This window comes from Sinohyriopsis cumingii, chromosome 7, assembly GCF_028554795.1.
Source record: "Sinohyriopsis cumingii isolate HCF-2022 chromosome 7, ASM2855479v2, whole genome shotgun sequence".
Taxonomy (NCBI): Eukaryota; Metazoa; Mollusca; class Bivalvia; order Unionida; family Unionidae; genus Sinohyriopsis; species Sinohyriopsis cumingii.
Genome location: NC_142967.1, coordinates 2691175 through 2716905, shown reverse-complemented (window position 1 = coordinate 2716905; position 25731 = coordinate 2691175). Strand labels below are relative to the sequence as shown.

General features: G+C 34.9%; 1 protein-coding gene across 5 annotated transcripts in view; it reads left to right on the top strand.

The window, feature by feature from the left end:
- Positions 1-25731, top strand: part of LOC149794639 (F-box/WD repeat-containing protein 1A-like) — a 56620-nt gene that overhangs the window by 7602 nt on the left and 23287 nt on the right. For all 5 annotated transcript variants that reach the window (XR_016422175.1, XM_089964250.1, XM_089964246.1 and 2 more), the window contains exons 4-8: positions 11214-11307; positions 15116-15253; positions 16750-16868; positions 20317-20422; positions 22490-22633. Coding sequence is in view for 4 of the 5 variants with exons in the window: in XM_089964250.1 (XP_089820376.1) it covers positions 11214-11307; positions 15116-15253; positions 16750-16868; positions 20317-20422; positions 22490-22633 (601 nt within the window). In the remaining variant the exon portion in view is untranslated. The remainder of the gene's footprint in view (positions 1-11213; positions 11308-15115; positions 15254-16749; positions 16869-20316; positions 20423-22489; positions 22634-25731) is intronic.

The window sequence follows — 25731 nt, the reverse complement described above, 5'->3', positions numbered from 1 at the left end:
TCAACATGGGTTTTTCACTAAAAGACTTCTAATTATGTTTGTTAGATTTCTTACGATGTCTGTTAGTCCTAAATGAAAACGGTGCCAATCTAGCATCCAGTATGGGCAAAACAGTAACCATCTTGAAAATCTTGTTATCGCTACTCCTCCTGACGGTCATGTTGACAAGTAGTTTTCACAATAAGACTTTTTATAATGTTGGTTCTAAATGAGGACAGTGCTGGAATGACAACTGATATGACCATAATATCAGCCATCTTTGCGATCTTATCACTTACTCCTCCTGCACAAAATGTCATAAGAGCATAGGTTGCTCCCCAAAAGATTTCTTGTAGTGTCTAGATGAAAATGATTCCAGCAGGATATCAAATATGGTTTGCACAACAGCCATCTTGAAAATCTTGATATTGCTACTCCTGAATGAAAAGTCTTATCAGCATGGGGTTTTCACCAAAAGACTTACAGTGGTATCAAGTTGGTCTTGAATAATAACTGTGCTGATCTGATGACCAATTTAGTCACCACAGTTCCCATGTCACAATCATGTTACTGTTATTCCTAGATGGAATGTAAACATTGGGTTTTCACCAGAAGACTTCTTATGATGTCATCTTGATCAACATTGTACATAATGAAATTGTGCTGTTATGACAATTCGGTATGGTCACCATGTAAGCTGTCTTGAGAATTTGCCATTGCTACTTCATTTAAATGCAAGTTATATCGACAGTGAGATTTACCTGAGTTTTTACCAGAGTAATCTAGTTGGTCCAAATGGTGCAGATCTGACCTAGGTTATGACTGCTGATCTTAAATCAAGTATGGCTGCAGCATGTGCTAATTTTAAAAGCTTGTCAGACGGAAGTATCAGAGATAGATTCAACTTTGAGCAGTTCGAATTCCTGGAAATTCTTCTCAGACAATAAAGCATCAGTCCCTTTAAAGAACTTGCTAATATAAAGGGTTTAGTTTAAATGAGGTATTATGAAACACACAATATTTGATACACTGAGGATCTCTTTACAGTCTAGTAAAATTCTTGTGGTTTTTAGATAATAACTACAGGGTTTGAACTAACAGACGGACGTTAGTCTGCGACTAATAGTTTTCCTCACGGACTAATAAATGTTCCAATACAAGTCTGCCTGACTAATAAAAGAAGAATGCATGTAATTATTCTAAAGTTTACTTTTCTGGTATATTTTTATGTATTCCATAATAGAAATGCAGACAGATAACTTGCTATTTTTTGTTACTGAACTTGTTGTAACTCCCTTATGTAAATCCAGATCACGTAGGTGCTTTATATTAAGCATTACAAATGATGTGCAAAGCGTTATTGTCGCACTGACCAGGTATCATAGTTAAACAAAGAAAGTGAAGAGAACAATGTGGCGATTTGTACAAGGTGTGGAAAATCCGGCCAAAAGGCTGAAGACTGACAATAATGAGGACAAAAGGGAATGCGACAAACATTATGATAAAGAAAGTAGGAACCGAACTTTTCTAGAGAAGTGGAAATATGGTCGGCCATGACTTAACTTTAACCAAAGTAAATACAATGTTTTGCAGCATCTGCAGAGAGCAGTCAAAAATGGAGGTTGAAAAAAAAAGCTCATTTGTAGTTAGATGTTCCGATTTCTGGTTGGAAACAATAGTGTATCATGAAACCCAATCACAAATCCATCAGAAATGCATAATCACCAGTCAGGAATTATTGAAACCCAAAGGACAGTCATCTGCAAGTAAAATTGTCATGATGCTAAGCAAAAAAGTTGTTGGAAGAATGTCAATTTTGTTTAGTAATGTACATGCCCTAACCAAAATGAGAAGGCCATTTAGCGATTATATGTGGCTGGTTCAGTTGGATGCCAAAAAGGGTAGTGACAAAGAGGCACAAGTGTTTTCAGAATTTATTGCACAGTGTGCAAGAAATAATCTTGAACAAATGATTAAATTAGCACCATTTATTAGTATTATCAGTGATGGTTCCACTGATAAAGGGTTCCGTGAACAAGAAGTTGATTATGTGAGAACTGCCATGGGTGGACAAATATGCACTTCATTTTTGAGTATGACAGAAGTTTCATGAGCTAATGCTGATGGGATTTTAGGAGCTATTGATGATGCATTTGCATCAATTGCAATTCCTGATTACAAAAGTAAACTTGTTGGATTTGGTTCTGATGGAGCTGCTGTCAATACCGAAAAAAACAATGGTGTTATTGCTAGATTTAGAGAATCACAGAAATGTCTTGTAGGAATACATTGCCATGCTCATCAATTGGAATTAGCTTACAAAGCTGCCATGGCAGAAAAGCCTATCCTTGCAAAAGTTAAGGAGCTGTTAACAGGACTTTACTATTTTTATCGGAATAGCTCTTTAAATAGAAGTGATTTGTGAGGTGCTGGGAATCACCAAGATAGTCATTACTCGTGTTGGTGGAACTAGATGGTTGGCAGTTGGCAGAGGGCATTGGACAATTTGTGGAAATCATATCCAGCAATAGTCAGCCACCTCCAGACGTTGACTAAAACTGATCAGCCTTCACCTAGAAGACTTGAAGCTACTGGGAATGCAGTTGTCTGTCTGAAAATGTTGCTAGATTTGCATCTTGTTAATTATGCCCATTTCTTGACAGATGTCATAATTTCACTGTCCAAGTTGTCATTGTTTCTTCAAAATGAGTCGTTTGGTGTCTGAAGTGTACCTGAGAGTTCTTGGAACAGTTGAAATTAAGAGACAGACCTAGGTTAAAAAGGTTTCTGCAGGATATTGGTAATGGACCTATAAAAGAATTTCATGGTTTTGTACTAAAAGAACAAAGTTCCCTAACATAGTGCAGTTATCACTTTGTGCTAGAGAGGACACGGTCAACAGTTAGCAGAACACTTGGATGCCTGATTTGGCAAACAGCAATGTGATGTATTGAATGCCACACAGTTTGGAGATTTTCATTTGTGGCCATGAGACTTAAATGACAAAATCTGCTTAGATGCAGATTGCGCAGCAGTTTATTGAATGTCTTGTTAACGATTCACTTTTTAAGGGTAGACATTGCTGATTATGATCCAATGCCAGCTATATATTTATGGAACTCTTGTGGACCGAGACGAAGAAGACCACTGTATATGGAGGACTATTCAGAATCGGCTGGAGAAGATTATGAATTGGGGCAAACTGATGGCAAATCAGTATAATTTATATTGTGTATAAATCTTTATTGTTGTGTTATGTACATATATTTTGAGGACAAATAGATTTTGCTGTGGAGTAGTATATATTTTGTCCTGTTAGTCTGCTTGACTAGTTTATAAAAAATGTTAGTTTCGAACCCTGAACTACCATGCAGGGGGCCCCGAGTGACTGAGTGGTCTAAAGCGCTCTCCATTACGGATCACTGCCATCTCACCTCTGTCAGTGTGGGTTTGAGTCTCGGATTCAGCCACCGTGGGTATGTGAGAAAGCTTGCCAATAGCTTCTCGTGGGTCGGTGGTTCTTTCCCGGTGTTTTCCTGGGTTCTTCCTCCACCATTAATACTGCCCGCCATGTATAGCCTATCGTGTGCTGAAAAATGGCGTTAAACCCTACAACAACAGCCATGCAAATTATTGTTTGACATGTGAAAGCATCAAGGGGTCACTTCCTTGTCATTGGTCTGCATTCTCTCTACTGTGAGTCACTGCTGCTGGGACATCTAATATTTTGGTCTTGTACTCCATTTTCGAGAATGGGTCTACAATTTTCTATACATTCTGGACTCCACAATATTTAGAAAAATGTGTGAACTTCTGTTTTCCGAATTCTGGAGCGAGTACAGGTTGGTGGCTTTATACTATGCAAAAAATGGTTTTGTGTTAACTTAATGATAAAGTCTGTGTTCTGCTTTAGTTTTGTTTTGCTTTGACAAGCGTATTAGCAATCTTAACAGGATTCTTGTTCCTCCTGGATGCTGTTTTCATTGGATTCATTGGCTAAAATGCGCTGTAAAAGATCTCATTACTTTGCAACATTCAACCTGGGATACTTTATAGTTAGCATTTGTTATGTCATTGAGATTGTATGAGTATGTCAGATGATGACAGAAAGATTCCTTTTTGATTCCTTTGAATGTATGCTAAATTTATGAAACTTAATGGATATTGCTTCCCAATGTGAATATTTTCTGTGTTCATCGAAAACAAGTCATTAACTGTAAAAGCAACAAAATGCAAGCAAGGTTTTATTGAATGTTCTGTCTCTGACACCTTTCTGTAGACCTGCCTGAAGGTGAAACATATGATGGTCATCTGTTATCAATTTTATTTCTGACAAGAGTTGTCCATCTACAGTTACCAAGCATTGTGCATGATTTGCACTTGGGTTAAGAAAGAAGCCCATTAGTTTACAGGTCAAAATGTCAAATGTTGCAGACTGGAAGAGCTTAGCTAGCTGTAAAATTATTCATCTTTATTATCATTACTGAATCTGTGGTTACCTTGAGAACTAAATACAATAATTTACAAATTTAAATGGCATGGGTCAAAGGACAAAATGAAAAAGAATATTTCTGTGGAGGTTTATCATGAGGGGAGGAATAAATATGATTGATATATTTAAGATTTTGAGTGCACTGAAAAGTACATGGCTCAGAAGAATATTGTCTGATGATTCTTTGTTTTCAGTATCAATATTGATAATTTCTTTTTATTTGAAATAAAGTTTCTTAATTTGGTGAAAAAATATTCTGATCCATTTTGGCTAGACGTCTTTGAAACATATTTATAGCTAACTAACTAGATCATTAAAAAAAGTCACAGCTGAACAATTTTTAGAAACACAAATTTGGTTTAATCCTTGTATTACAAAGAATGGAAAAGTTGTAGTACAGAACAGGGTTTCGGAAACATATTAGGTTTAGGAATGATTTTATTAACGAGGATGATTCCTGAATAAGTTTTGCTCGTTTTTAAAAAACCGATTTTCTATTAGCATTAATTTCATCAATTTTCAAGGCTTGCATGCAGACTTAAAGTCCTGTAGAAATTAATTTAGTATCAATTACAACTCAAATATGCAACAGCCTTGTATACTGTGCATACCATTTTAAGAAGTAAAACAGAATCTTGAGATATATATATGAAAAACTGATTAGAAATAAAGTACAGCGGAACCCCACTATAACATGATAATTGGGGTCCAAAAAATTGGATTGTGTTAATATCAGGGTCACGTTAATGCGGGGTCTTACAGTATTTTACTTTTTCAGATAACAACTCATTGGCACATATACGTGTATTCATGTCTAACGTATATTATCGTGCCGTTGTGGCGTTCAGTTCATCAATAATGCATGTAATTCCATTGAAAAATTGCACAGATTTACAATATTCAATATTTTTTCCGAGATCATTGTCTAAATTCAACATCTAATATATAGCATGAACAGAGTATCAACACCGTTTACTTGCCGTCTGATATACTGTCGGGGCTTGAAATTTATCCATAAAATATGTAATTCCATTGCAAAAATTGCATAGATATTTAAACTATTTCAATAATTTTGTCACACATTATTATGTGTCTGAATTCAATGGGAAACATTAACAGCAAAATTAGGTTAAGAAAGACGAAGCACATGTACAGTTCATTACGTTCCAGTGTCAGTACAAATTTCATCCAGCTAAAATTTTCTCATATGCGTTTCCGTGTACATTTATCCATTGCAAATTTCCAATAATTAATACTTGTACGCCTGTTCATTTGAATAACTACAACACGAATAATTACCACTCAACACTCTTTCAGCGTGCATAGAACTTTTATTTCAGATTTTGTGAATATCGAAAGAATCGTGTGAAAACTACTATACTAATCATTGCACAAAGCACAGAGAATGACTTGAGTTTGTGAACTTGCTTTCCCATAACGGTAAAATATTTTTTTTAAAAATATGAAATAACGAGTTCATAAGTAAACCCCATACATGTGTAAAACTCAATAACTAAGTGCAGTAGGTCTGCAATGATCACGAGTCACTTTAAAAAAAAAAAATTAAAGCTGAATGCATGTACACTTTCATAACCTTTCAATTTCCAGCTAATAAAGCGGACATTATTTACTGGTCAACTGATTGCGTCTGATAACACCGCCAATCCCAGCAAAGATGTTGGCGGCTTTTTTTTTTTGTTTTGATGTTTATTAAATTGTGAGAATCTTTTATCAACCACCGTATTGTCTGATGCTTGGTTGTGTATGCAGTTAAAGAAGAAACACATAATGGCTATTGTTTGACCAACGATTGTATACAGAATTAATTGAAGACGATCACAAGGATGACTTACTGGCTTTACTCGTGGACCAATAATAAGTAACATTTCCAATAATGTTTATTTTGGCATAACACTACTAGAAGCTGGTGATATTGTTAAATTTCAGAAGCTACACCACGATCGTATTATATTAAAATTCATACGCGAACTCTTCCCCAAAATGATAAACGTTTTACACACTATTTCTTTGTACTTTAAAAAAAAAAGTATTTTTCCCAATATGGGAAAAATACATATGTATTTAAAATGTCAGGGACCATGCCACGATCATATTAAATTCGAATTCATACGCGATCTCTTCCCCATAATGATAATACATTTTTTATACACTATTTCATGTACTTGGAAAAACATATTTTTTCATGTGCGAATGAATATAAGAAATTTCGGGAGCCATGCCACAACCGCATTATATCCGAATTCGCATTATAACGGGGTTGCACTGTACATAAATGTCATTCTTGGAATTAAAGACAAAATTCAGGCTGATACAGTGAATGTGATGATTCTTTATGGCAAAATATTTCTAAATGCAGCTTTAATAAAGGCCGGCCAAGTTTGTCTTTAGTTCTGAAAGATTGTTGCTTTTAACTGTCATGTATACAAATGTAGCACTTGTACAAAGTGTAAATGGGGGAAAGTTTGAGAATAGAAGGTTAATCTACAAAAGGTAATAGTCATTAACACGTATCTGGTTGTGTATGAGGCTAATGTGCTGATTTGTACGTGTCACTGTATGTTTTTATGAATGAGTATACCAATAAATGCATATGCCCATTATGTTTTTTTTTTTAGAAATGCTTATATTTTCCATATATATTTATGTTATCTTTAAAATATAAATGCAACCAACATTTCTTTTATTATTATTCATTTTCTTCTTTTCTTAGCTTATTTTTTGTTTCATTTTAAAGTGATGAAAAATACTATTGTAGAGCTATATTCATTGTCTTCATGTTGAAATGTAGCAGTATATATGTTTTGTGTATATATCATCTGTCTTTATGTCAGTAAACAGAGATCTCGGAAACGCTTAATTACGCATATTTGGATGCCAATTTTTGATCTGGGACACATGTAATAGGTGTGCGGCAAAATTCAAAGACATCTCAGTCCTGCTTCAGCCACCTGCTTTGTGGGAAAATGTGTTAATCAGTTAACTGTGCTGATATTTACAATGACAGAATTCAGTGACTAAAAGACCCCTTGATGTACATACATGTTGCCATTATAAGAGACAACACAAATAACATGATGCAATAGCTGGGCGTCTAGTTCAAAGGCTTTGACTGGCAACCGGGTGGGAAAATGTACATATATTTACAGTGATTGAATTCAGAGTCAGAAAGACCCAGAGATGTACATGTGGTCATTTATAACAGTACATCAAATAAACAACTTCAGCTTTCGTTATTGTGTTCATTTCCGAATGTATCGGAATAAGTAGTGCACATGACCTCAGAATCAAGACATGTTGAGGCTTAGACAAAATGCCATTTGTAAATTTGGATAAGTATTTTGGTGTTAAAAAGCAAACTTACGAAGATTCTAACGAAATTCAGAAGAGTGCTAAAGCTGCCAGAATTGATAGTTCGGATAGGACAGTAGCTAAGTGTAAGAAAGTGTGTGATGCCTGGCTTAGTGTTTGGAATAAGTCTTTGCTTGGATTGACAAAATTCAGTATCATTCAGATAGACAAACAAGAGCTATTTAAGAGGTACATTGACTGACCATACTTTTTTTTTAAATGCCCATCACCTTAGCCCGGTTAGTTCTAGTGTTGTAGCGAAATGTATTCATTAAGATATCAGTAGCTAAGCCTAGTTTTGATATCAATTACGCTGACAAACTCTTGCCCATTCACAAGCATATGTTTTGACAGCTGATTGACCATTAACCCTTTTCCGAGTAAGGTAGTAACTATCAATTTCCTGCATGATATCCTTTGATGATATAACATACAAACATGTATTTTAAGATTAGAATCGGTGATCTTGATATATATTAACTGCCTCTTGTACACTTTTTCATCATAAAATTAGTTTGAAACTGTAAGTGAACCAGTAGGCCTAACGGGAAATAATGGTGGACTTAGCTAAGTCTGGGATGTACCAGTTTATTAGATTGTCTGTTTTTGTAAATTATCGGGCAAATATTTTCAGAAAAAATATACAAATCATTGAAAGCAAAGACAAGGTATTATTTTATTAAAGATTTAACTTTAAAATGCAAATTATGCAGGTCAGAAACATATAAACAATGCCATGTTGTGGAATTCGCGAGATGTGCTTTAAGGTCTAAGCTGTATTATGACTTGACATGTATTTGCGAAAATACTGAGGAAAAAACAGCAAATCAGATGCTATTTAACCATTGCCTAAAATTACTACAAGGATGTAGACAAATAAATAAACCATAAATTTGCAATCCTGTCAATGGACTGTTGTAATGAAGCTATATTAAAGTGAGTGATTACATTACGAAAACCTGTCCATCTAAAAATAGTAGTTGCACTCACGGTTGTGTTGATTCTGTAGGAAAGAAGGGACTGTAACTTTTGATGGTGGGACTCCCATTCCATTTTTACCAAAATGGGAGTCCTGGACTCCTAGTTTTAAAATCCTAGCGAGACCTCTGGTAAAACTTAAAAGAAAAGAAACTAAATGGTTCAGTATATTCTCAAATTGTTGTTGTAGGGTTTAACACCATTTTTCAGCACAAATCCTCCACCATTTATACTGGCCACCATGTATGTGGGGGGGGACCAGAAAGATTACCGACCAATGAGAAGCTAGTGGCAAGCTTTCTTACAATCCCGCATTGGCCAAACCCAAGACTCGAACTCCACACAGACAGAGGTGAGATGACAATGATCCATAATGGTGAGCACTTTAGACCACTCAGAAACTCGGGGCCCCCACATTCTCAAGTAACAATATGTCTAAGTTTGGAAACACATAACTGAATGGATGAATGCTCATGCATTTGTTATACATATAATACGTAAATAAAAACAGGTACAGGGTGGAAATAGTGTTTACAGTACTCAAAATTTACAAGGTGTTACATTTCCTTAAATGTAGAATCTGCCAGTCATATTATTGTCACTTTGTATAGTTGGTCCAGTAGATCTGTTACTTAAGAGGAAGTTGCTCCAGATACAGTATGCAAGCAGTACTTGAACTAGTAACCTCTTTTGCTGTATTTTTAGGCACAAATATATTATATGAAACGCTGAAAAGTCAGATTTTATATTGTGTATTTTAGGCATTTTTGATTGATTCTGTTTTAACTTAATTTAAGAGAATCTATATTGGGGTTTGCACTGAGACATGGAAATCCCAGTCACAAGGGAACATTATATGTGTCTCCACAACTAAACGAAGCTGTGCTTCATTAGGACATAAATAATGTAACCCTGCAACTGGGATTTCCTTGTCTGGTACAAACACTAACATAGATGATTTTTTTCACCCAATATTTCCCAATAAAAATAAGCCTGCACTTTCGCAATTTAGTTGGCAGATTCAAAACACAGGATTCATAAGGTACTATTATTGCTTGTCACTCTATATAAAGATATCAGGTTTTGTATTTTTTATGAAAATCAGAATGATTATCTACATAGAATTTAGCTGTTCATGCCACTCTTAGAACAGAAACAAAAATCAAGAAAAAAAGGGTAAAATTGGAAATATTGCACAGTGAGCATCTTGATCCTTTTGCTATTGTTTTTCAAAATATTTTACATTAATGCAAATATGTTAACGAGGGCAATGGGGCATGCTGTTCACCCAAGTAATCAAGTTCTGTTCATGAGAAAATAGAAACATAAGTCGAATATTACCACATTTAGTTGATGGATGTCATGAAAATAACAAGAAGTCATTAATATCTTTTATATGGATAACTTTTAACTTTCATCAGTTCTGATTTGGAAAACGTTCTATGATATGCAATGGTAAGATACTGTGCAGTAGGCTTACAGAGTACAGTTATAACGAAGTGTATAGTGACTGAGGAAATTTCTAATTCGTGGCTTTCTTGGAAATGTGTATTTTTTGTCCTGGAAATATGGCAGATGTTGATATCACTGGTGCAATTATACGCTACATGGAAATCTTGTGGAATAGCATGTGGACTGATGAATGATCCACTCTGGTTGATAAGTGCAGAGTTTTCATTTGCAATCACATTATTATATTTGATTCAACTGGGGTGGAGTGGATGTTTGACAAAGTTAGAAGAAACCGGTTTGCCAACACATTTCTAGTTTTTGTGGGCTTTGGAGTAGCTCTTAAGAGTCTGGATTTGTGTAGCCAGTGATGTGTATTGCCTTTGTGTATAGAGCTCTATCAAATAGCTTGACCTGTGTGCCTGCATATGCATGTGTGCATGCATTTGTGTGTTATCAAAGTCGGACAGAACTTATGTTGCTTTTGAGTGAACTTCATTTTATGAGATCTCTTGTTTATCTTATTTAAATGATTTTAAACAACTCTCTCAGGCACAGCAGAACAAAACAAGGGTTTGTTCTTTTTAAAAGTAGTCTGGACTGAGATAACCAGACTGAGATAAGAGAAGTAAACTTAGCAACACAGCTCAATTTTTCTTTTGAATGGGTGTAAAAGGTATATGTTGCTGCTGCAAGATTTGAAATTGTTGATTACAGGCATGCATGTTATAATTGCTTAGGAATGTTCTGGCCATAGTATTTTTGTACTTGAGCATTCTTAGCTTCAGTACCTTGGACTATAAATGATCAAAATTTCTATCCTATGATAAATATAATAGATGTCTCATTTTTGTTTTGGTCAGTTTCCATGGCACCATGGTTAAGTATTAATTTTAATGTTTCATGAACACATATTTAGTTTTATTAATTACATAATGAATTTCAGGGGCCAGTATTTATTCAAACCAAAACTAGGGGAACCTCCAAAGGATCACAAATTCTACAGAGACCTGTATCCACAAATTATCCAGGACATAGAGGTATGTCAGTATTTGGCATTTATTATAATGAAGTGGAATACACATATCGATATGTATTATAAAATAAATAATCTACAATGCAGTACATTTTGATGCATGTAAAAACAAAAATGCAAGAAAGTAATGACTTTTTATGGCTGTTGAAGATTAAAATTAACTTTTATAAGTAAATATGTTTCATATAAATTCTACACCTTCAGTATCATTATGTATATTAACATATCCATGCTCAAAGACTTTTTTTTCAGGCACAGGACCCAGGCTGGTGACTTAAATAATCTCACAAGCCTTGACTGAAATTCAAAATGGGGCATCATTTATTTACCAGTCAATTCTGGTGCTTGTGTACACACACTATAGAGCATGATTTCTTTCAAGAATTGTTGAAGGGCAGTTCATTTCACAAGATAAATGCAATGATAAGGATTAACTGTAAATTAGACACACTGGCCTTATTGTTTGTGTACTTAAGTCTCACCTTTAGCTATTTATGCAGTTGATTACAGCTTATCAAAATATGAAAAAGGGGGCTTGACCTGGGTGAAAATAAGGTGTGTCACAGGGAGAAATGGCACATCCTATGGGTGCTCATACGTTGGGGCAAGGGGGTGGGGCATTAGTCGCCTTCCCCAGTTTCACCTTTAAACATGTTTTGGTCTACATCCATAAAATTTCATGGCTGACTACTACGTGCCCTTTCACCTTGTGAATTTCACCCTTGTTGGACTTGGAAGATCTGTCAATATTTATTAAAACTGGTGCTTAAAAAACCTCCCCCTTTTAGGTCCAAAACTCCCTATTTTATTTGCTATTCTCCCTACTTGGCTTATGAAAAATTGACAGCTATGCAGGATCCCAATTTCCAAATGTCCAAAATGTCCCCTTTTTTAAATATTGTTACACAACGTCTGCTATAGTTACAGTTCGAATATAAATTTAATAAAAGTGAATTATACTTGAACACTATTCCCGTAACTGAAATGATCATGCTTTTGCATTCTATATATGCTGTAAAATCTGACTTGAAAGAAACATTGCCACTGTTCACAAACTTTTAAAAAATGTATAAATAGCAGCTTATAAATTCTCATTCAAAACAATAATATGTAATAACTTTTGTTCCTGTACATGCATCTATCATCTGTTTGATGTATGGTTTGTTCCACTTCCTGTTCCTACCTATGCAGATTTGCACTATGGGTTCACCCACTGCAACCTTCAACATATCTCACTAGCTATTGTTGGCCAGTTAATGTGAAACTTTGATTTTATATCTGACCTCTTTTCCATTAATTGCTGCTATTTAAACTGCCCAGTTGATAGTCTTATATCTGTTTTAATCATTACTGATTACTGTTTATACATACTACATGTAACGGGCATAAACTGGTTGTTTTTAATTTTTTATATATATTTTTAAGATTACTGAAAAAGTTGTTTCCTCAGAACTTCAAAGTGTCAAGGGGTTCATTAGTACAAAATCATATTTTTAGCAAAGCTTCCATTTGATCAATATCAGAGATCAATTTCACATAGGACAGTGGTAATCTGATTTAGATATGGCATGTATATCAACATCTTGAAAGTACATCTACTCATTTCATCAGCAGGATCAAAGTTTCCTCAGGCAAACTAGAATTGTTTTCCAACAAACCAGACAGGCACCTCACTTTGAATACAGGACTGGCCTGAACTAAAATTAGAGGGCCCAGCAGGTTTCAGTCTATCGTATTAAGTTTTTTGCATTTATCATATTTGTTACATTTTCTGTCAAAAACTTTTAAAATGGACAATCTTTGTCATTTTTGTATCCATTGATGGCATTGTTTGCTTACAAGAGGGTGATGTTTCTGGACCTATTTTGGAGCTGAAATTTAACCCCTTTCCCAATTCCAAAAAAGTTAAAACGATTTTCCAATCAAAACGTTATAAAAATCTTAAGCAGTTTGCCTAAAAAAATCACAATATATTGAATTATTTAATTGTTCTGGAATTTTTCTTTTTGAATTTTGGTTAATTAACATATGTAAAACAAACTTTGTAAAAGTTCCCAATTCCACAGAAATGGAAGGGAAAAAAAATCTTTGTAGACAGCACCTGCAGAGATGCAGTTATTGATTTGTTCAGTAATTTTCATGCATAGGAGGAAGTCCCTTTCTAGTATTTTTGTTTAACCCTTAAGAGAGATGGTTAGATTTTCTGACAAAGAATGAGCAGTTTACTTGTATCCACAAATTGGTGTGATAAATATCTTTTAGTGAATTAAGATTAAATTTGCAGCCGTCGTCACATTGACAGATATAGGATATTAGCATGGCACTACGTGATACGAATGCAATAATTTGGACTGTCCAGTTATGGAGGCCAGATTTCCACCATTTACAACCTTACCAAGTGCAGTTGTTAAACACTTTTGAAAACTTAGGAGTTCATAAAATCATCTGCTTGAAAACAAAATATCATTTATGTTTTCTTTTGTGACATCCTTTGGAAATGAGTTCTTACATGACCAGTACAAACTATCTATATTCATGAAGTTTAACAGTTTTAAAGCATCATGGCAAATACATATGCAGTATTCATGCACTTAAATGTAATTATGCAGGGATTTATGCATGGAATGCCTTATTCGACATATATATATTCTCAAATCTTAGAATTACATAGAAACTTCTCCACAAAAAAATCTCTTTGGATTCCCTTTCCACATTGAAAGCCTTGCAAAATCTTAAATCTGGTAATACATTATTATCCAGGATATTAAAGAAATACAATGCTTTGATAAATTTGGGAAAAGTATTCTTTAATGTTCTCTGCCTAATCCTATTAGTATAAAGTAATGAAAAGGCAGGTAAATCTGCCAAAGGTACTGCACAGTTACCTGTCACTGAATGATTTTTTTTATACTGACTTCAGTACTGTTTAATTTTATGTTAACTTACTTTAGTACTTTTCAAGATCACTTGCAGTTTACGAACATTAACTTCTTGCTCAACAAACTGTCGAAGAATCTGCTGCGGCAAAACAGAGGCACTCAGATTCTCCACTTGTGTTTGGATCATTTCTTGTTATACATAGGCATAGTTTTTGAGTAAGGTTGCAGATACATTGTCCAGGTCCAGCAACACTACATTTAAGATTAGTGCAAAATGAAGACTTCTCTGATTGGTGCACTCGGACGTATAGTAATCATAGACACCTTTTTCGCTGTAGTTGCAGATTGTCTACTCTTTCTTTTTGAGCAGAGCTCTTGTTAGGTCTAAACAAAGTTTGTATGACTGCCTTTCAAACATTTGAACTCACTGAAGGTAGAGATTTTCATTTTTCAGGTCCTATTAAGTACTTCAAGCTGCAGAGACCATGTCTTGCTTGTAGACATTTAGATGGAACATTGTATGTCTTGTCGGCTCTGGCTAAAATCCCTTATGAACCTATGAGTAAAACTTTCTTGCACATAAATTAAAATTGCCAGTAGTTTTAATCCCCCCCAAAAAGCACATTTTGCGCACAACAAATTTCAAGACTAAGACTTAACGTTAATTATGGTATGGCTTGCACTAGGGTAATAAAGAACAGATTCTGGGGTGTCATTAGTTACTCACATAGCAAGTCAGATGAGAAAATAATGTTTTCGGCAGAGTAAATTGTGTTGAAGACTGCATACCTTGTTCAAAGGCTCAGATCATTGCGACCCATTGGTCAATAATCTCCTGAGTTGACCATGCCCTTTTATTTCCTACACAGAGGACCGTTAAGTATGGGAAGGGCATATAATGTTCTGTTTGTTCATTATACTATTGTTTTTCAGAGAATTGAAACCAACTGGAGGACAGGCAGACACACATTACAGAGAATACATTGCAGAAGTGAAACAAGTAAAGGTGTTTACTGCCTACAGTATGATGACACCAGAATAGTTAGTGGACTTAGAGACAACACAATAAAGGTATGGCCATGATCTTTGAAGGACAGAGCAAGAATTAATTGGTAATTTAGGCAATATAAGAATGAAAATATAAAGTAAAAGTAAAATTTATTGTAACAGTGTATTATTTGGTGCTCAGGATCTACAAATATACATGTAGGCTTTTCCAAATGGAAATAAAATGATGGAATTGAATTTGTTGAAGGTATTCTATTAAAATGTATTTGGCACCATTGCATCATTTTCATAGGAACTCTTTGATTAATCCGAGTACCCATATGTCTTGTAATTTTATAAATTGCTGTCTTCCTTGGTTACCATATTTGTTTAAAACATTAACCCCTAGCAACGACTTAACGGGGCAGGAGGTAGTAGCCTACTGCCATGCTCTGTAGCGTCATGGTCATGCATGATACACTAAAGTGGGTGGTATTATAGAAAGGTAGACAGATGTAGCTCTACAATGATACCAAATAATCTGGAATATCTAGTTGCACTACAAAATACAGATTAAAAAACCTCATTTTTTGGACCGGCTTTTTTTAAAACCCAAAATTCGCCCATGGTCGTAATCCGATTTTGTGTCCGGATTTTAGACTTGTTGGTCTCAGATCTAAGACAAACCAGTATGAGCTGCAAACAGACAGATGAACCTTTGCAAAAAGTAGGATAAGATGGGCATTTGGAATAAAGAGTGGTCTCCATACGAAAATAATGGCTCCGTTTAGCAAAAAAAATAACAAAAAAAATAATACTTTTACCCTTCTGCTCATGTGCGAGTCAAATAGCCAATGAAAAATGATGTTTCTAACGCAACTAGGCAGTGTGTTACTGAAAGATGACCGGGGATTTGGTGTTTTCTAGTCTGTTCAGAAATAGCTTTCAAAATGTGTTTCCTACTCGATTTTCAGGCGAAAATGACAAAAAGCTCCAGGGGTTAATGTGTTAAATAAAATGGTCTTGATATAAAGAAAACTTCAAAAAAATTCAAAAGATAATTTACATGTGCTTGATGATGAAAGATCAATTATTTTTTTAACTCTAAAAAGAATGTGTATGATATAAACTGATTGTACAAATGAAAAGTGTGCATTCTTTGAAATATTTATTTTGAATAAATGAAATCATTTCAAATTAATTAGCAGTGTCTCATTCTGACAGCAGACTCGAATACCTGGATAATGGGCATTTTATATAGATACAATGCAAACCTAAATAATGTGATGGAATGCTTCTGATCTGTATTGGCCTCTCTTTCGAAGCATTTTGCCTAAACTGACAGAAACATAAAATCCAAAATAATGTATTTGTTTGCCTAGAGCCCGATCAGCAGTTACATAGTCCGCTGATGGATCTGGTTGTATTTTTGTCATTCTTTTTAAAATTAAAATGAACCTTGTACAAGCCCTGAGTATGCCAACACATTGGGATGGTAAATCTTTATCGCATCTGTTAGAAGGAATTATATAATTTATGTATTTTGGTAATGAGTTAATCATGTGTCTAATTTATTTCAGATCTGGGACAGGAACACACTTGAATGTATTCAGGTTTTGACAGGACATACTGGGTCTGTTTTATGTCTGCAGTATGACCAGAACATCATCATCTCTGGCTCCAGTGATTCCACAGTCAGGTGAGATACATGCCCATGTAATATAACCCAAGTCTATCATCCCCTCCATTACACCTAGGGTAATGGTTGTGTTATCATTTCAGGCATTGGGGTGAAGCATCTGTGATCGTTTAACCTGTTTCCTTGTTAAATATGTTAAATATATTACCAATCCTATTACATTAAAAGTACATACATCACCTTGCAGATCCAGCTTTTCAAACCTAAACATTGGTTTGCCACCTCTTTTGGCTTGTTTTAGCAATATATGTGCAGGAAGGTGATTTGCTGGCCTTGGTGGAGGTCTGATCAGATTGGTTAGAAGGATTGATTGATCCAGATCAGCTATCAGTTCCTGCCCCACAGCCTTGAAAGCACTCTTGCAGGAGGCTTAACAAATATGAAATTTACTTCTACTATTTTATCGGTTGAGCATTTCTTTGGAGATTTCTTACTTCCGGGAAGTATACTTTTGCTTCTTTTTAGCTATTATTTTGTTTGTTTCTGGCTCTTCTCTCATCATAGCTGAATATTTTCTATTCAAATGGTCTAACTTCATCACATAATAGGTTTCTTGGGGCTGTTTTAATTACTAGTTGTTTTGTCTATAGTGTTGCATCTAGGTCATGCAATTGCAAGATTCCCACATTAAGCTTCTAAATTGTCCTTTCTTTATGTTCAAAATGACATTATAAACAAATTGTTATGCAGTTTCTTTAAATCCTTCATGCATTTTTTTCATGTTATGCTTAGCAGTTGGTGCTGGCTCTGTCTGGAAAAATCATTATACCAGCCAACAACATTATTGTTGGACACCAAGTTCTTTATTAGCTGTCTTTCCTTTGCGTGTTTCATGCATCAGACCTGCCATATGACAGAATGGATCAATTACCCAAATCAAGTACGATTTTTCATTATTTTTTTTAAAAGAGATAATTCCAATGAAAAGTCTGAAAGTATTGAGAATGGAAAGTTAGAAAATTAAGATGTTTTTCATTGCTTTAACCCAGCCCACATTGAGCTTGCTGTGCCCATTTGATGCCAGTTGTTTTATGTAATTCATTTTCCATGATGAAGAAGATGCTTTTGAAAAAGGAGTTTAATTTTTTTTTTATGTACTTGATCTGTGCCTAAAAGATTGTTTCATTAAGGCAAGCTTTCACAGACCTGTCAGCCCTCACAATTTTGGTGTGAATTTCATGACTCTTGGTAGAGATTCATGGATTCAAGCCAAACACAAAAAACCACAAATTCCCAAGTTCTCAGTTGACTTAAATCGGGAATAAAATAACTTTTATCCAATTACGTGCTAGTCAAGATTGCAGCAGTGTTCACTGAGGTCAATAACATTCCTGTATTGCATGTCACGATCTTAGTAGAACTATATTCAGTTGTTACAGTTTGCCTTGTAGCAAGCATTGTAAAGTATATATGCTATCTTAAACGTAAGTCTTACAAATACTCATGAAGAAAACTGGGGCCCAACTGATCTTTTTTATATGGCACATGTTCATGCTCATTGCAACCTTTAATTTTTTTAAACAGACACTAAATGAGTGAAAGAATTTTTGAGATATTGAAAGATTAACATAATGTGTAATTAGCTTTAGTTCGTATCTTTTTACTCATGCGCCTACACCACTGATCAGTAACTGTCGATGTTTCATCTTCTGGATTAATACCTTTCGTAATTAAGCTACACTACACTTAAAATGTTTTCACCTTCAAGGAAAAAGAAATTGGCCTTGCATTCAGCCATGAAATTTCGATGTACTTTATGCTTTTCTTGCAGTAGTGTGTCAAGAATTTTCAAATTATGAATGTGCACTGGGGCTTGTATCATTGTTTAGGCCTTCAATGTCAAATGTGCACTATATAATAGTATTATTGTATAGTACATGTACAACATATAAATTGTAAGCAGCAATACGAGACCCTGTGGCATGTGGCCGAAGGGTTTGAAAAAGCACACTGCAAAAAGCAAATAGATATTGAGAAAATTAAGAGTGCCCCCAGCAAATTTCAGCTCTAGAGTACTTTAAGCCACATACTCAAGCCCTGCAAGCTGCAAATGCAGAAGCATTGTTTGTGAGTATTCTTGTTAAATATAACCTACCTTTCTGAGCTGGAGATCAACAACAGTGACAGTGAAAGAGTATTTCCTATTGTGATGAAAAGTTAGATAAACTTTAGTGCCCCATTAGGTGTTGAAAATTTGAAGCAATTTTAGTCACAAAGATGAACCAGCAGGCAAGAAGCCTGAACTGCTTTGAAAACAAATTTATCATAGCCCATTTGAGGAAGTTCAAGACTGCCACAGCATCATATCATGACATATAGTGTGAAGTTTGTGTATATCAGTAAATTTGGCTGCAAGTAGATTTGTACATGTAATCAATGTAAATGATACATTTTCATATATAATGCATTGCTGTTTAACACTGGTAGACTGAAATTCTTATGGATGTTGGATCAGAGATGATTGAACATCATGGGGTGATTCGGATAGTAATATATCACTTTCTTGGAGAGATCTTAACACCGTGTTTGACATAATAGTTCCACAGGCCTTAAAAGGCACACACACACACCTTCCTTTTGTTTAAAGCTTTTTAGAAAGATGGGCAATACTGAGTGCATGTTTTCTGATCCAAGCATGCAATGTTGGTGCAAAGCAGCTGCTAAAATCCATCTCTCATTCACATCTCAGAAGTTACCTTATATGTATGCCAGGAGTGACGTTACCACTAAACTCTGCATGTTAAATCAGCCTCAAAAGTTGATTTTCTGTGTTTTTGTTTTGGCGCAGTTTACAGAAGATTGAACATCAAGGTTGGATAGTTCCCAATGTAAGTTGAAGGGAGCTAACTCTCCTAGTATGGTACATACACAGGAAATTGACAGTTTATGAGGTTTATGACACTGGTGTGGACTGGTAATGAATTCTGTCCTCATTTACCAAATTATTGGGGTTTTTTTATGTTTATGCCAGGCATTTTATTGAATACTGTCCTCATTATTTTTAGTGTTCAATGTTGGTCCAACATTAAAAGTGCCATATGGAGTGAAATGACATAAAATACCTATATTGCATGCAGATGGAGATAGCTTTGATGAGATACTAGAGGAATTTTCATGTAAGGTGTAAAGGTTGTCTTCGTGGATATGTCGAGGGAGAACCTTGAGTGCCATGATATTTCCTTTTGGCAGAAGCTCTGTTTAGAGACTATACATTGGGATATGATTCTATAATGTTTTTAAAGGCTCACATATATCATAATTGTGATCAGTCTGATAGAAAAAAATGTCTCCCGAATAGTATTTATAACTTAACATTTATGCAATGATGCAAATAAAATGGTACCCACTGAAAGCAACTTATGGCATTACATTTGATGAATTTAAGTTCTGCTGAACTTCAAGTTAGAACTTGAAGATTATTGTTAAAAATATATATTTTCTTCCACAGAGTCTGGGATGTCAGGTCAGGGGAGATGTTGAACACACTTATTCACCACTGTGAAGCAGTGCTCCATCTGAGATTTTGTGATGGAATCATGGTCACATGTTCAAAAGTAAGCTTATCTTTACAAAATTTGTTGAATTATGTGGCATTATTATTTTTCAACATGGATTGTACACCAATGAAAACTCCATGAATTTTATTGTCTGTCTTGAAAACTGGAATTTAATTTAAAAAATGGCTTTCTCCTTGAAAAGGTCTGGAATTTCTTCATATACTGTTTAACTTTATCAAAGGAAATTCCAAAAGTTTTAACTGAGAAAAATATATTGCTTTTTTAAAACCAGGGTACATAATTATCTAAAATTAATTAAATAAGTAAAATGGGATAAAATTGAATGGGTTACAAGACAAAAAACACTGACATATCTGATGGAGTAATGTCCCATTGCTATGTTACACAGTTCTGTGTATTTCTTCTACATTTGTTCCTATTCATGCAAAGATAAAATAACATGCAGAAAGATATATTTTTTTAAGAATAAAAACTCCTTGAAAATTTTTACAAGTTAAACTCCATGAAAATTTATTTGATTGGAATTGGCCTTAAATCTGATTTCCACATGACCAAAAGTTTTCCTTATTTTCTGAAACAAGCTATGTTTCTTTAGGCTTGTTGTGGAAACGTAGAAAACTTTACAGAGAAGGCACCTTTAATTTCACAATCTCCGTTACGGATCACTGCCATCTCACCTGTCTGTGTGAGTTCAAGTCTCAGATTCGGCTAATGTGGGTATATGAGAAAGCTTGCCAGTAGCTTCTCATGGGTTGGTGGTTCTTCCTCCACCATTAATATTGGCTGCCATGTATAGCCTAACATGTGCTGAAAAATGGCATTAAATCCTACAGCAACAACAACAACTTTACACAACTCCACCCTTAAAGTGTATATAAATTTACTTGACATTAAAAGAGAAAGTAATTTATGCAGCCAGCATATGTTTCTGTATTTATCATTACCTCCTGAGTCCCTACCTCATGGATCAAAACTTTAGAACTCATTGAGATCCCATCCAAAAATATTGTCACTACTTTTCTTGGCATATAAAAGGGCAGGTTGTTTTTGCAACCAATATTGGTTCCTTGATTGCACACACCACTGGGGACATGATCTTTTTTAATATTTAGAAACAGTTTAATATTGAAGTGTTGTGTTAACATGTTTGCCTGTCAAATATGGGGTATATGTAACACACAACTCTGAATAGTCTGTTCCACAGAAAACTTGCATTTTACTGACTGGCTTGATTACCATGCCTTTGAAATTCCACATAAAGAAAACTGCATGACCATAAATGGAACAGTATCAAAAGTGTTTTCATTGTCTTTTATTTGATATGCTTATTGAAAATGAGAGCTCATTTTCCAATTCAGAAAACAGTGTTGGTGGTGGTGTTAAATTCACTTGATTGATTTAAAAAGATTTCCTAGAACCAGTAGGAAATGGATTTTTCCATATACATTTCACCCTCCCCCCAAAGTTCCCCTTTTAGATGCAACATTAAGACTAAATCAACTGCAGTGGTTTCCAATTGCAAATCCCCCAGTGTCTATTGAAAATTTAATCAAGCAGGATTCATTGTCTCTATAAGGACGTTTGAGGCAGGATATAAGTCTACAGGGGCAAAACTGTTGAATGGGGAAAGGGGCAATAGCATTATCATGGCACAATGGTGCATTATTGAGACACCATGGTGTAGTTTGATAAGAGCAGAGTGCAACTCTGTGCCTTTTATTTCTAATTGACAACACTGTTCTCATGCTTTTTACTGCATATTACAAAACATCCCCTAGCCCCATTATACCTCAGATAGTGACCCAAGCAAAATCCTTCACAATTATGTAATTTAAATTTCTTTATATTTGTGTATTCTACTCCCGACCACCTCCCTAAGGGAGCAGGGGAGGGGGAAAGCACTGACAACATCTGTCTCATTCATGGTTCTCCAAAGGGCAGCATAACTAGTTTTGTGAATTTCCGCCAATTGTTTAGATGTAACAGACAGACAGAAGGAAAATATATTACAAATATCAGCACTTTTCGGGGGGGGGGGGCTGATAAAAAAAATGTCTTCATGAACCCTTTGTTTTATTTGAATTTTTTTCTTGTACCACTCAGGATCGATCAATAGCAGTATGGGACATGCAATCACCAACAGAGATCAACTTGAGAAGAGTGTTAGTTGGGCACAGAGCTGCAGTCAATGTGGTGGATTTCGATGAGAAGTACATTGTCTCGGCTTCCGGAGACAGAACAATAAAAGTATGTGTATATTGTGCATGTGCACATGAGAGAGATTTCCAGAATGAAAGGAGGTTTAATTTCTGTTCCTGACCTATTAAGCAAAAAAGAAAGGCAGTCAGAAACCTACAATACTGACTCTCTAGGGTGTTCTAAAGAAATCATTCATATCATTTTTTTGTGTCACAAGAAAACCAAAGGTTCACTTGTTGGACATAACACATTGTTTTTGAGAGGGGTGGGGTAGGTAGCAAGCAACACTACATGGTGACTTAAAATACCATATTTGGCATGTATAATGTGTGTTAATGCATATTTCATTTTTCAACCCAGCTCAAGTTGAAAAACTTAGTTCTGAGGTATAACATGCATATAAAATCCTGCATTTCAAAATCTTGATGATTTCACGTTGTGTTCATCATGAAATAGTTATTGTCAATTTGGATTGTGCACTGACCATTTGTTACATGGTTTTTTGATTAGTTTACAGTAAAACTGTGCCTGACTTTTGCTCTGTTCATTTCTGTCAGTTGTTAACACTGGTATTTAGCCTTGATGATTCACAAGCATATCTCAGTATTAAGGCAGTCTGAGCCAGGTTCTTACACAGCCTATGCATATATGCCAACCATAATACTTTTGGCATAATCATTATGCTTTTTTTCACAGAATTACGCCTTATGCATAAATATATTCAAATTACGCATTTTTGGTTTATCCCCCTCCCAAAAAATTAATGATTTGTTTTCTCATTTTTATTAACATCTCATAATCTTCCAGACCGTATTCTAGAAAAGATGACTTCTACGTTACTATGACATGCAAGTATGCTTGTCTGTAGACTTGCATGAATTTTCCTAATAGTATTATGTTCTATTTAATGCAGCTGCCCTATTTCCAAGAAATATACTGGTTTCTATTTTCAAACTCTTGACGGCGGTTTCTATTTAAAACAGCTGTATGGCTTAGGAGAGAACAGACTGATTTTCTAATTTTTAATTTTGCTCGCAGATTATTTTTTCTGATTCATATCTGGTACAGGACCAGTATGTAGGTATTTGATGCTAAAAGTCAAGTCTGATTTATTCTATTCAGGGCATGTGTTAGAGCGAAAATATTTTTCAGATAATTTCATAGATGGATTAAAAAAAGACTAAAAAGCTATTCAAAGATGAATGCATGAATAACACTATACAGCGATCTGTTCAAGGGCAGTTTCATGCACACTGCAGGCTGTGTGATTTTAATATTGGTCATGGTCATAAAGCAAAGAAAAAGAAACCTTGAATTAGCTCGTTTTATTGTCTGTAGTGCTAAGAAGTTACTTCTTTTTTACAGGAGAACTAAATTGTGGACATGAATTTTATAAACGCCAAGGCATTATTTACCAAGTTCTTAATAGAACACAGACTACCCCTAGCAGTAGAAGACTATGTTGGTACTTTGTTCAAACAGATGTTTCCTGATTTCAAAATTGCAGAAAATATGCATGTGCATGAAGAAAATCATCTAATATTGTTTGGTATTCAACAGAAGATAGTTCATTTAAAATTGCAGAAGCCATGAAAATTAGGCCGTTTATTATTGCAACCGGCAGGAGCAGTGATTATGAAGACAAAAAGTTGTACCCAGTCTGGGTAAGAGACTTTGACAACGAAAAGGGCAAAGTCAGAGTGCTCTTCTTTCACTACTAAAATATACAGTTAGTTCCACTGGAGAAAAATTGTTTATTCACTTAATAATGCTTTGAATAAACATAAGTTGGCAGAACTGTATGGGGTTTTCAGCTGATAATGCATCAGTGATAACTGGAACTCATAAAAGAGTTGCATTCAGTAATGAAAAATGTCTCCATCATTGTACATATCAGGTTGTCCCTGTCAAATGATGCACCTTGCTACAGGAAAGGCTGCTGATAAATTAGAAGAACTCCTGAAGTATCAAGTTGGCATTCTACCTGACAATGTACTTCATGTGGACAGAGTTATTTCCCAGCTAAAAGACCCAATAACTGTAAGATATATATCTCCTCCTCTTGTCAGGTTATGAAAAAATATTGGTTCTTTACCATTCTAATGCTGAGAGATTGTTCAGTATTGTTAACAAAAATTAAACTGAATTCAGTGCTCTGCTGGTGTGCAAAACATTCATAATCTCAGCTGGTACAATGTGTTTTGAAATGCAGTATGAGAGAATGTTGCATTTTAAAGCTCAAAGTGTTATATATGAAAGTTTGAAGCAGTAACTGATGTTAAAATGTCCAGATGGGTAAGGAAATCATTTTGTACATATGCTCATTGAATTTTATTGTGTTATATGTGGATTACACTTTTTCTGCTCAGATTACTCTTTTTGTTCATTTGGATTACACTTTTTCCTTGCCAGGGGTTGGCATGTATACCTATGTTGATATTTTGCAAATCAAACACACGATGCTATGTGAAAATTCAAGTCTAGTATTTATATATATTGGCTAGTATAACACCTCTGAAAATATATCTCAGTGTCTAAGCTAAAATTTACCCAGGCAATTCATTTTAATTATGTTGGGTACATCTTAGTTTTTCGCTGGCAAAATCACTACACTGAGTCAGTGAAACATTGATCACTGTATGGTCGCAAAGAAGAATCAAATACAGTGAAGACAAAACAAAGAACCAAATTCATTATCAAAAGAAAAGTAAATAAATTGCAGATTTACCTTGAAAATGCCCAATAATTGCTTAGCACATCGAAGTTTCAGCCAGTGCTCATTGCCATGACAAACCGCACTGAGTCTATGAAGAATAGATCACTCCCAAAGAAGTATCAAATAATGTTTTTTTAGATAGAAATAAAATAGAGAATCAAATTTACATAGCAAAGAAAAGCAAACAAATTGCAAATATATGTTAACAATGCTTTGTACTTGTGATTTGTACATCAAAGCTTTTACCAGCACTAATTACCTTGAAACACAGTGCAGAGTCGGTGAAGCATTGATCTCTGTAAGGTCGCAAAGAAGTATCAAATTCTGTTACATAAGATGAGAAATAAAACAAGAAACCAAGTTTATTTTCCAAGCAAAAGTAAATCTGATGCAAATTATTACAGAAACTTATTCTTTAGTTTCACAGTGT